At 36.7% G+C, this 13,619-nt stretch overlaps 1 protein-coding gene across 2 annotated transcripts in view; it reads right to left on the bottom strand.

The window, feature by feature from the left end:
- The window catches only part of asic2 (acid-sensing (proton-gated) ion channel 2), a 448,191-nt gene that overhangs the window by 27,070 nt on the left and 407,502 nt on the right, over positions 1 to 13,619 (bottom strand). For both annotated transcript variants that reach the window (XM_067375601.1, XM_067375593.1), the window contains exon 3: positions 4,664 to 4,791. In XM_067375601.1, coding sequence (XP_067231702.1) covers positions 4,664 to 4,791 — 128 coding nt within the window. The remainder of the gene's footprint in view (positions 1 to 4,663; positions 4,792 to 13,619) is intronic.

The raw sequence follows: 13,619 nt of genomic DNA on the forward strand, positions 1-13,619 counted from the left end.
TTGCATTCTCTTGAGATGCAGACATCCAAGAGGCGGACAATTAATTGTATATATTCGTTTAATTAGTGACACTTAGTCTACATGTTAAAACCTTTATTGGAATATGGCTACATTTTTATTAAAAATATTTATTTGAATAGGGCAACATTTGTATTTTAAAACCTTTATTTGAATATGGAAACATGACACCTCATTCTACAATATTTCTATGATTAAATCGCTGACTCCTCCCCCATCAGCCAATCACTGTGTGTTTACTCCATATCAACGAGGTCAACCCCACCCTTACTCTTAGCTTAAGACTTCAGTCTATTCCTTAGGAAAAGTTGGTCTCAGCAGCTTTGTGAATAGGTTTTAAGAGAAAACTCTTGGCTAAGAACTTGTACTGCTATTTAGGAGAACTCTTAGTGGTAAGATCAAATGTTTTGTGAATACGGCCCCTGATCTTGTTAGCCTCAGGTACTTTGTCAAGTCAAGTCACCTTTATTTATATAGTGTTTTTTCCAATACAGATTGTTTCAAAGCAGCTCTACAGTGATAATAGGACAATTATGCAACAAAGTTTATTTCGGCTGTACAGCAGCTCTAGAAGAAAATAGTGTCATTGTTGAGTAAATGACAGTTTAAAGTTTAAAGTGTCAATGACAGTTAAATATTTCCACTGATCTTTTATGCACATTTACAACCACAGTTACTACCAAATACCTTGTTTTGTTTCCCAACGATACTCATACTACAAAAAGAAGAGAGTGAATCTGGACAACATTACCATTTAAATGTTTGGGGTCAATAATTAAAAAAAAAGAAATTAATAATAAATTGATCAACATTTTGAACTTTCTATTCATCAAAGAACCCAGAAAAACAATGTATCACAGTCTCCCAAAAATATTAAGTAGCACAACTGTTTTAAACATTGGAGTTTACACATCAATGCCTTCTTTCCCATCATTGCGTCTTCACTGACACTCAGTACAGACGTTTTCTTAATAAAGTGCATGATTGCATTAGTGCAGGATTATTTGTTTGTTCAGCACATTAACGTTAATTGTTTATGAACCAGTAACAATAGGTCAGGAATAATGTTTTACATGAAATGGACATGAAAAATTGACTTGACTTCACAGAGATTGTGGAGTGCAACAAGAGACATGAAATTAGTAATGTAAGATTTTCCATGGACAACGTTGAACAGTTTTAGTTTCAAACTAATGCTCATTTAGTCTTGCAGGAAGCTCTGTAATAATTATACACTGTACTGCAGCATATGCTACCTGGACTTGAATAAATATCTGGATAAAGATTTATAAACCTTTCACCTTTCTAGTATGTAACTTTGTTTTGCATTGTTATTTCAGTCGAGCATTTGTAGTAGCTTTGGACATATTTTGTTGATCCTGGAACAACATTCCTGTCTGAATATTTTATCCCTAGCCCTAAACTTATACCCATAAGTTATTGCATATTTTGTGACACTAGACTTTCAGTGAATGAGAGCTTTTTGGGTGTTTTGGATGTTTTCGGATTTTTAAATCACTTGCACATACCGCCATTCACCACCTGGAGTTTTTGAAACAATTCTACATGTGTTATGGAGGGCTGCTGATACTTTTCCTATAGGCAAAGATGTCAGCAAGTCAAATAGCAAAAATTCAGTCTAAGGCAAGACACCACAGGTGATTAGGATAAAAATTTCAGCTTCTAGATATTGACCTACTTGGTGAATCTGATTTCACTAAGTAACAAATTTTAATGAACCAATCAGATTTGATAGACAAGATTACAGTTTATGTGGAGTTTAGGCTTACAGTCAGGGTTTGGTGCTTCTACATCAGTGTTATTCACATATCATTTCCTTCTGATTTTAGGGATAACTTATGGGTAAGGTTAGGTTTAGGGGTATATATTGTTGTTATATGTTGATAAAAAATATGTTGATCCAGGAACATGTCTTACTTGGCAAAATCACTGTGACCCACCATATTAACCCAGTTTATTAATCAAAGTGCATTAAGACAATTGTTCTGCATTACAAGGTTTCTGAAATGTTATGATTAGTTATGCAAATGAGGCATTATCTAATTATATATGAAGACTTCAGATGCAAAAACCTTTAAGTCCGTCTGACATTTTTCTTTTAAATGAGTATTGTTATCAGGCTTCTATGTTTATGTTCAGTATTTTACTTTAATGGGAATGAAAAGGTTATTAGTCAATTATAAAAAGAAAAAAAAAAAAAAAAACTTATTTTCAAAAATGTCACTAATAAGAGTAAAATTAAAAACATAAAAAAAGAAAAATATCAGACGGACTTAGAAGATTTTGCATCTGAAGCCTTCATATACACTTTGCATACATTTCCAGATCAGAAATTTGAACATTGTATAAAGCCAGGTTCATGAATTCTTTTTGTTGACAAACTGGAGTTGAAGGTTTTTACAGAGGAGATTTGAAGATCTCTTTTTATCATTCCATAAATCAGAAAATACTGTCAAGAGCTAAAAAAAAATTGCCATGTTTTTAGGAATAAAATGTCATAAATCAGTCAAATGATAAATAAACTGTTCAGATGGGAATAGTTTGGTGTATTTAAGTGCTTCTGAAATGGAGATTTCTGGCTCCTCGTTTTGAGAAAACAAGGTTTCTTTCCACTAGTCTGAAAGAACACATTATGGAAGTATATATATATATATATATATATATATATATATATATATATATATATATATATATATATATATATATACATAAAATACATATATATAACAGTTGTTTTGTCCATAGTGTCTTACCTTAATGAACAACAATTCATTTGTTTTGCTGAATGATAAGAAAGATCTAAAACATGCTGTAGGACCATACAAATAAGGCCTGTCAAAAATGAGAGAGAGAGGGAGAAAGAGAGCAGGAGGCCCTGACAGATAAAAGCAGCCCAGAGGAGAGATGTTGATACACTCCCTAACCTGGACACTACAGCAGATAAGTGAACACCTCCCTTACACTCTCAGATAACAGCAGGGAGGGCGAAGGCTGCAAAATCTCAGACAGCCACACCAGCTGCGTATGCATCATCCACAACAGCTTTATGCACATATTATGGGGTTGCCATGACCAGACAGATGCAATTGAAAAAAAAAGAAGAAGAAGAAAAAAAAAAAAAGATTGAACAAGGTTGTTTATTATCATTATTAAAGTGGATTTGTGCCAGTGATCTCAATATACAATTGTGCTGCTATGACTAAGCTATCAATAGCTGAATAAAATGCACAACACCAAACGCTTGCCAAACACTAATAATGTTTAGAAACGTAATTACCCACCACAACTATAGAGGACTGAGGGTACTAGCGCACTGTCATTAGCCTGTATTTCAGTTTAACAGCCACCTAAACATAACAATTACCATAATTAAACAAAACCAGTAATCATCCATAAGCACAATCAGCAATAAGAAAGTGCGACATACCCTTGTAGTAAACAGAAATACGCTAGTGGTGTGTGATCATGTTCTGTGACTTTCATTGTTTTAAAAAGAATCATTATTACTCAACCAGCTGGGCCATTCATACTATGCAGACATTTTCTTGTGCCTACTGTGTATATTTTTAATAATACTGGATAAATATTAAAGGTGCGTTCAGTAGTGTTTTTAGCTAGCATTAGCATTGTTGTTCTTTGTGTACTACAACAACTATACAGAGGCAGCAGCCAATGAGCATGAGGAATAATGTCAGGTCAGGTCAATAATGTCCTGACCTCCTTGAAGGAGTTGACCTTTTACTACATAATTAAAACACTTTTTAGAGAAATCTATAATAAGTACAGTCTTCATTGCAAGTGAATGTACACCATTCAGATGACTCTTCACAAAACAACAACATATTTCTTAATGTGTACAACTTTTTAAATTAGCACTAAACTTCTAAATGCACCTTTAAACCAACAATTATTAAATATGTAATGCTTGGCTTGCTTTCCACTCACTGTGGTGAGACTCTGACTCAGTGAAAGTGATTTCAAACAAATGGTAGACAAACTGCCAGCAAGGTCACAGAGATTTTAAAGCTTCACAGCATCAGCACAACAAAGAAAAAAAAAAAGATTGGAGAGCAAAAACCCAATCGAATAACTAAAAAGAAGTGGCGTAGATGTCATATAGTGAGTAGTCAATGTCTAAGGGTTTCAAAACATCATTGTTATACACAGACTAACACACACAAACACACAAACCATGTAATGATCTCTTAAGGTCGAGCACCCTGAGAAGGCTGATGAAATACAAACATTGCTAATGAAACAGACTACAAACGTGGAGCAATAAGAAGCATGAACACATAGATATGGATAAAATGGTCCCATTTATTAACCTAGGTGTTCTCGTTTTGGCTTGGTGAGTCAGTGGTCCTTTGCTGTTGTGTGTGATGCATCAGGAATCATTAGCATTTACACTACCAATGAGATGTGTTGACAGCCGTTTCTGACTACTTTTGATTGTGGATTGAATACCACTTTTAGCGCTGAGCACTTGTGATTGTATAATCCTAGATAGATGTTAATACCAGGTGTAAATGAGACCAAAATATTTATGGTGAGGACAAATACATAGTGGTGGCAATGAGAGATGAAATCAGGCAAGTTGGAGGTGATGTTAAAGCTCACTTACTCTCTGCTCCTGGGTAGCCACGAAGGTCTGAAAGCCTGGGGCGACTCCGAAGCCCAGCTCGTGTACAAAGGGCGGCTCCGCTTGACTGTGGATCTGCACCCTCACTCCTGCCTCAAATGCTGTCTCTTCTAACAGAGAGAAAGAGAAATAAAAAGATTAGTTGTGCTTCAACAGAGTACAATAGAGCAAAAGTAGTGTTGAATAAAGATATTTGTCACATAGACCACCTAAGCTGATTCAGCTGGTGACCAGATTTATTTTATTTTCACCATATTAACATCAAGTTTGGTGCATACAAATTTGTTTGTACCCTTGTTGTAACGCTGATGAAAACAGATTATTCTAAATGAGCTACTGCATGCTGCTTACTATAAGTAATTTGCATAATACACAGCAAACATCTCCATATCAGAGTTTTACACACATCATCACTTCTACAGACATTCATCACTCTCTCTAAAGACGGGGCCTCATCTTACAGTACATGTAGCAAGACGTTTGAGTAAAAACAAGTGAGCCATTCTTAAAATTATTTGAATCAACATTCAACATTTATTTAGGCCTAGACTATGCATAATAAGGGTTTATTTTTTTTAACAACACAAGCAAGACTGGATGTGGTTTTCTATTTTAATCTAAATGTAATTTATTCCAGTGATGCAAAGCTGAATTTTCAGCTTCATTACTCCAGTCAGTGAGTCAGTGTCACATGATCCTTCAGAAATTATTCTAATATGCTAATTTGCTGTTCAATAAACATTTCTTATTATTATCATCAATGTTGAAAACATTTGTGCTGCTTAATATTTTAGGTAGAAACTTTTGTAACATTATTAATGTTTTTTATTGACACTTGATCAAGTTAATTTCTCCTTGCTGAATAAAAGTATTAATTTTGGGTGTGTTTACACCATCAGGGATGTGTTGTGGTCTCGCCCCTTCATTTTTTGTATGTTTTCTACATTGTAACTACATTTTTTTGACAAATTATGTAAAACAAAGCAATTTTTTTTTTATCGTTTCCCATTGATGTCTATGGATGATTTTTTAGGGTAGGGGCTGTTTGTTAGGGCTGGAGCGGTGCATGTGTGTGTGTGTGAGTATAAGCTATCCACATTGTGCTATAGACCCCTTAATTGCCTACGTCACTGTGACGTCACCGCTCTAGCTGGAGGCAAAACATTAATAAGAACTCATAGCGGTCGCGCTAAAAGTTTGAGGTTTTGACTTTAAAATGTCGTCTTGTTGTGTTTTTGGCTGCTAGAATAGAAGGAACAGGACTTTTGGTTCCAAACTAAAGTTTTACCAGATCCCGGCAGACATTCCTTCACAGAAATCAAAAAGATAATTGTGGTTGAATGCAATACGGCGTACAGACTGGACAGAGACCATCATAAATAATACTCGTGTTTGCAGTGCACACTTCATATCAGGTAAAATAATCAATGCATATGTAATGGTGTGTTGGTTTTATCTAGTACAAATCAGCAAGTTTCTGTTTTATAGGTGAAAAGTCGCCAACTTTCAGCGCACTAGCTAGCTTAAATGTTAAACAAACATACAGCGATAGATGTGTGTGCCATCCTTTGAATGGTCTCTTAAAATAATCCACATTGCTAGCCATAATCATAGTTAAACCAGCGTTAGGTTACATTAGACAATAAGCCTTGACAAAATTCCCCGAACCACCCGAAAGTAATTCATATGTTGTCTAGGAAATATCCAAAACTTAAGTTAATTTACAAAAATAGCTGTCATGGTCCCTCAGAGTCAGTGACTGTACATATTCGGACAGTTCTGAACCTTCTTCTGCATCTATGTTTAATAAATCCCTCCTAAAACATGCTAGCTTACGCATGTCAACATTGAGTCCAGCATCTCTTTTTGCCTCCAGCTAAGCCCTGCCCTCCAGGAAACGTTGCAATGTTTACAAACTTTTAAGGGGTCTATAGGGTTGCCACTTCACTTCTATGTATTTGTGTTGTGGCTGATTTATTTGACAAATATTAAAAAAAGTACTGATTTTTTTATTTCCCCATTCATTTCAAGGCCCCGAACATCCTGAGAGGGACTTTTTTTTTTCACACTGACATACGTATATATCATTCCAATTTAAAGACCCTGAATAGCTTACAAATGTTCTTTAGATTATTGAAATGGTGGGGGGTTTGGGACTGAATTTTTTTTTAAATTTTTATTTTTCAGAATGTAAATGTGAAAAGGGACCAGCTTTAGTATCATTCAACACAACACAATGCAATCACACATTTTTTTTTTCTTTTTTTTCCCCCAAATGCATTGCCATGACTCACAGGACACTCACACATTTAATATCTGTAATTTTGTTTGATTAGCCGTGTCTCGCTAGCCTGTAATATTGGTAGTATTCATTTTCCCCTGCCCACCTCATCCATTCTCAAAGACCTGGTGAGGAGAGAGGCCTCATTCAGTCATCAGGACCCCCACAGGCTCGCAGGCATCTTAACTGCCATCTATAACAGGAAAGCACAGCCACAAAGACCCCCAACCTTCCATTCACACTCCAGAGGCCAAGGCACTGATGGAAACACACCATGACAGCAGCTGCAAGCAGCCATACACACACTGGGACCAGTCAATACTTTCAGCAGTGTGTGTGTTTATGTGTCCTATATCAAAAACATACAAAAGTGTAGCTTGTCAAATATGAAAGAAAGAATTAAAAAACTCAGTGTTTCCTGCACTGCTTCAGTGGGGGCGCTGCTATTGCATCTACTGCGCCATGACATAAGAAATTATTTTTAGCTCAGTTGTGTTCTTGTGTCCTTAAATGTGATGAAAGAAAGACCCCTCCAGCACTGAAAGTGCTATGAAATACTACAAAACCAATAAACTGACAACACTATTGTGTTGTCCTCACTAGTTGAATGGCACTGCATTGAATGCAAGATAAATACAATGTAGTCTAAACTGATTGTAAGTCATTTCTTCAGCATTTATGGCTTTGGAAGACTTTGAATAAACAGAATTATATGGTGTTATTTTTGTTCTATTTGGCAGCAATGATTGTCACGGCTGAACTGTCAGTGAATTGTCAGTTTAATGAAAAGAGCTGTATGAAGATTCTTCAAAATGCCTCCTTTTGTGTTTCATGAAAAAAATAAAGGTTCGTCATATTAGTGAAATTTTGCAGACAAAAAAGGTCAATAGTCTATTGTGTAGTGATTCATGAGACACACCTCACACAGAAGTCACTTTTAAAGGTGGGGTATGTAGATTTTCAAAAGTTAGATAAAATTAATTGGACCGACACCAGCATTAGGAGGTTTATGATGGTTGAGGAGACAGAACGAGCAAGAGGGAGATTTGAAAAAAGAAAAAAAAAAAAATGCAGAAAGAGAGATGAGACACAATACAAAAGAGCTCAAAAGAATATCACTGGAATGAAGCTTTATGACTGGGCAAGAACTTTAGAACCCGTGTTAATATTAGAAAAGCTTTCCAGCGCTGGAGAAAGCTAAGCGGGAAGGCCTGAAAACAGATGTGGAGGCTGCTTTTGAGTGTCATTGATTGTCTGGAGCTGCTGTGCTGTTGACGACTAACAACAAACTATTGTATTTACTGTTGTGTACTCTACGTTCAGTTTTGTGCTTCTTGTCGTTTGTTCATCATCTGCGCTTTATTTTTCATGAAGCATTTTGTTGCACGTCAGCTGTGATAAACAGACATCCACTCTTGCATTGCGTGTGTAACAGTGGCCAGCTAGTGAGAGTTGTGCAGGTAAACCACTAAACACTGACGACCGCTAGAGAATGCAGTGTTTAACGTCATTGATAGTGCACTCGCCTCGCCTGCCAGCAGCGATCGGGCCGGGGTTTGAAACTGAGCAGGGTGGTTAGGATTGTAGGGTGAGTTTTGGAGGCGGAGCAATAAAGAGAGGGGTGGGTTTGTTTGGGTTGATTTCAAATATCAACAATGTTCAAACAGCGCTTTTGAAATCAAGCAGCTTTCTGGCGAATGCAAGTGACCAACTTGAATCCGTTGGGAAATCTGCATGGTGAAATCTTTTGCCCTCATGCGAAATTCATTATTGTGTATTTCTATTTAAATGACTGGATTTCACTCGCTGAATAATAATGATCACACCTTAAGTGTCTGGAACAACATGATTAATAATGAATAATAAAAAATCCTTTTATTTTGTTTAACTTGTTTTGAAATGCACATTGTGTTTGTGATGATTTGTGTGTTTCCTCCTAAGTATAAAACAATCATTAACAGGCTCATTAAGGAACCAAAGCCTTAAAGCAGAATTTGATTCAGAACCAGAGTCATTAATTTCTCATCCCGAATAATCAATGACATCAGATTCAGGTCTTTGTGATGCTATAGGGAAGAAAACTATTCATTATAGACCGTATTTGGTTGTAAAGAAGGCTTCAGTTTTTCACCATTTCTCACTACATTCATCATCAGCACTATCAGTATCTCAGTAATGAGGTGTATGTGTGTGGGATGTAAGAAAGAATGTGTCATGTTTCTCTGCAGGTTAATGATGAGATGTGAATGTTTGCTGTAAGGTTGGTGAGGTTGGTGAATAATTTCTTATTTGTATGTTGAAAGTATTGTGATGCTAATTCATTGTTTGCTCCAGATAACAATCTGTCACTCCAAATTAAAGCCTTTGATTATAGAGAAACAGAATAGAAAACACAAACGGGAAAAAGGACAGGAATTGTTGGCTCAGTAACTGGCTACTGTTGTAGACATGGTGAAAAATGGCAGTCTAGACATGAAACTCAAAAAACTGCTGGTTGCTTTTAATGCAAGCTGTGAAGAATTGCATAGTGTCATGTAATTATTATAGCATAAAAAGGGCATTTTAATTGGAAAGCTTGTTTGAGGCTGATTCATACTGTACAAACACTACCATTCAAAAGTCTGGGGTCAGTAAGATTTTAATGTTTTTGAAAAAAGTCTCTTATGCTCACCAAGGCTGCATTTGTAAATATTGTGAAATATTAGTACAAATTAAATAGTAAATAAATTAAATTTAATATATTTTAAAATGTAATTTTTTGATTTTAAAGCTGAATATTCAGCATCATTACTCCAGTCTTCAGTGTCACATGATCCTTCAGAAATCATTCTGATATGATAATTTTATGATCAAGAGACATTTATTATTATCAATGTTAAAAACAGTGCTACTTAATATTTTTGTGAAATCAATGCCCCCCTTTTTGGGACCTTTATTTTTAAGAGTGTAGTTTAGCTTTGACCTGTGCTGTAGATTTTTTTTACTGTCTTAGAAAGGGAAGCTGAGGACATATATACAGTATAAGTCTTGTTATATAACTTGACATAGTGCAAAGTGTAAAATCCTGGGATTTGTAAATCAAAGGTCACCAATTATTGGATTTTAGAAGCACCCTGTTCCCTATCTCTCGTCCGCAGCCCCGCTCTCCATTCCAGTGAAGTCACAAAATAAAATACAACAATGTCCCGTTAATGATATACATATCCTGACAGACAGTTGCAATTTTCTTTTGGTTATAAAAAGTAAACATTTGAGCTAAAACCTCTCAAAACAAAAAAACAAGAAAAAAAAAAGAAGAAGAAGAAGAAAAAAAGAGAGATCACTGGAAAGTGGGCTGACTTCCCCAAAACCGAAACAACTTCTTTACAACTTAGGCAAAGAAGATCAAATTTAAGTCCTTTATTTAAATAAATGGTGAGAAACATATGAACCAGCATGTAGAACATAACAAAACCAGAGAACGAACTGGAGGAAATTAGGAACTTAAAGGAAACCAATTATGCAAAATGCACTTTTATAAGGTATTTGAACACAGATGTGTGTCCACAGTGTGTGTGTGTGTGTGTGTAAACAATCAGCCTACAATGCTAAAAATCCACCCACTCTTTTTTTTTTTTTTTTTTTTTTTACAATCCCCATAAATCATAAACAGTCTCTCCAAACGGTTCCAGAGAAGCCCCGGCCATGACTGGCGACGGAATCTGCCCTATTAGCTTAGCTCTTCCCCCAAGTGAGCGGTACACAGTCTGCCATGTTTATCTCCACACCAGAGAATTTAACAGCAGCATTCAAGTAAGAAATGTATTCTTTTCAAAGCTACTAAAGTTATTTAATCAAGAGCAGTGAGTGATTTTCTGTTTTTCTTTTGCTGCTTTGTTCATATTAACAGCATATACAGCAGTAGGTATAATATGCTGCTGTCACTGTCACACAGATCTAATATACATGACATGTGCAATTTCTTTCCCTGCTGTTTACATTCACAGACATAACAAACAGTGTTTATGAACTTTGTGTGTTTTTGATATAACCTTGTGTGTATTTGAAAGTTTACGTGTAAGAGAAATTAGTTTAATAATCACGCGACACACCTTCTGACAGGCAGCTTTCTGTGTGCGTGCTCTGGATGTGTGCACTCAGAAAAACATATATTAGAAGTTTAAACAGTTATAGCTTAAAAACACATGCAAATGATTGACTTTAATGAACTGCAATGTCACTTGAGCAGGGCCGGATCTATTGGCATCTGCCACCCCAGAATTATCACAGAATAAAATATAAATGCAAGCAGTGTTTCAAGTATTGCTTTTCAGCAGCGGCTCTTCAAAGTGATGACATAAAAAAGACAGCGTAACGCAAAATAATGGCAAGAAAACAAGTCTTTCAATAAACTGCATGATGGTTGCACGCACACGCAGCGCGCCCAGTGTAGTCAGCTTCATTAACAAATGACTCTTATGAACTGGTTCTTAGTGAGTCAAAAACACACAGTGCAGCCAAGTTCACTTACAAATTGTTTTTCCATTTGTTTGTGAATCGGAAAATTACTGCTTCTTGGCTAACTCAGAGGTCCTCTGAGAAATGTATTCCCATCCAAATATGTCTGAGATTTATTTCATAAATTTTTGGGGAGCTGATTTTCTGACCGCCCGTTCCACTTTCATCATGGAAATTTTTTTTTTGCCATCCGACGAAACAATAACATGAAATCAATAATAAGATCCCGATCACAGAAACTAATAGCAGAGTTAGGTACGAATCTAACTTTTTTTTTTTTTTTTCTCAATTCCTAACACATTAAGGGTGCGTTCACACTTGGCATGTTTGGTTCGATTAAAACAAGGGGCCCTATAATACACCCGGCGCAATGTGACGCAAGGTGCAGCGCAAGTGTTTTCCCGTTCAGCGCCACGTCCTTAAATTAGTAAATGCATTTGCACCAGTTAGTGCGCCCATGGGCGTGCTGGTCTAAAAAGGAGGTGTGTTCAGGTGCATTGCCGGCGCATTGTTATTTTAAGGAGCTGAAAATAGACTGTGCCATAGACCAACTCAAACCTGGTCTAAAGTTTAAAGTCAATGGCACAATATTTTTTTGTTAGAGCGCGTTGGTAGAAACTGCGCCTCTGGGTGCGTCAGCAGTGCGCGTTGACTTTGCTTATTACACACAGGGATGCGCATCACACAAACATGCCAAATATTAAAAACAGAAGGATTACAGTGTAAAAGAATATTATTGTGTAGGCTACATAAATATAAAAATGTAATGATGAATAGTCATTGCGTGTATTAGAATTAGGCTACCTATTTTCAATTCAGCCTATTACTACTTATAATGATGAACGAAATTGGCTAATTAATTGAACAATCGTGCCAACACACACACATATATATTAACTGACTCATCGCGCGGAGCTATTTGAAAGCCTGCATTTGCAAGCCCGCTTTAACTTTGCGCACGAGCAGATCGGTTTCTTCGCTTGAAAAGCGTTCAGCTTTTCCGCCAACAAATTCCTCAGCACACAGCATTGTTTTGGATGTTCTGTAAGTTCCGTCTCAAAATAGGCAATACGTCATAAAATCGAACCAATCAGGTTGTGAGAGAGCTGACAGAATCATTTACGAGTGTTTTAAGCTTACACATACAGTATAATTACAGTACACAGTACCAGTACTTTAGATGAGGGAAATTTCACTATTCTATGCCAATTTAAAGTCTTGTTTTAAATAGTTTGGTCAGTTAGGTCAGAATAGATAGATGTTCTGCGTGTTTGCTAACGTGTTGTTATTCTGGGTGGTTGCTTGGCTCTTGGTATGCAGTTGCTAGGGTGTTGCTAGAGTATGTGGTTGATAGGGTGTGTATGTGCGAGTATGTGGTTGATAGTGTGTGTATGTGCGAGTATGTGGTTGATAGTGTGTGTATGTGCGAGTATGTGGTTGATAGTGTGTGTATGTGCGAGTATGTGGTTGATAGTGTGTGTATGTGCGAGTATGTGGTTGATAGTGTGTGTATGTGCGAGTATGTGGTTGATAGTGTGTGTATGTGCGAGTATGTGGTTGATAGTGTGTGTATGTGCGAGTATGTGGTTGATAGTGTGTGTATGTGCGAGTATGTGGTTGACAGTGTGTGTATGTGCGAGTATGTGGTTGATAGTGTGTGTATGTGCGAGTATGTGGTTGATAGTGTGTGTATGTGCGAGTATGTGGTTGATAGTGTGTGTATGTGCGAGTATGTGGTTGATAGTGTGTGTATGTGCGAGTATGTGGTTGATAGTGTGTGTATGTGCGAGTATGTGGTTGATAGTGTGTGTATGTGCGAGTATGTGGTTGATAGTGTGTGTATGTGCGAGTATGTGGTTGATAGTGTGTGTATGTGCGAGTATGTGGTTGATAGTGTGTGTATGTGCGAGTATGTGGTTGATAGTGTGTGTATGTGCGAGTATGTGGTTGATAGTGTGTGTATGTGCGAGTATGTGGTTGATAGTGTGTGTATGTGCGAGTATGTGGTTGATAGTGTGTGTATGTGCGAGTATGTGGTTGATAGTGTGTGTATGTGCGAGTATGTGGTTGATAGTGTGTGTATGTGCGAGTATGTGGTTGATAGTGTGTGTATGTGCGAGTATGTGGTTGATAGTGTGTGTATGTGCGAGTATGTGGTTG

The sequence above is a fragment of the Chanodichthys erythropterus genome, chromosome 3 (assembly GCF_024489055.1).
Source record: "Chanodichthys erythropterus isolate Z2021 chromosome 3, ASM2448905v1, whole genome shotgun sequence".
Lineage (NCBI taxonomy): Eukaryota > Metazoa > Chordata > Actinopteri > Cypriniformes > Xenocyprididae > Chanodichthys > Chanodichthys erythropterus.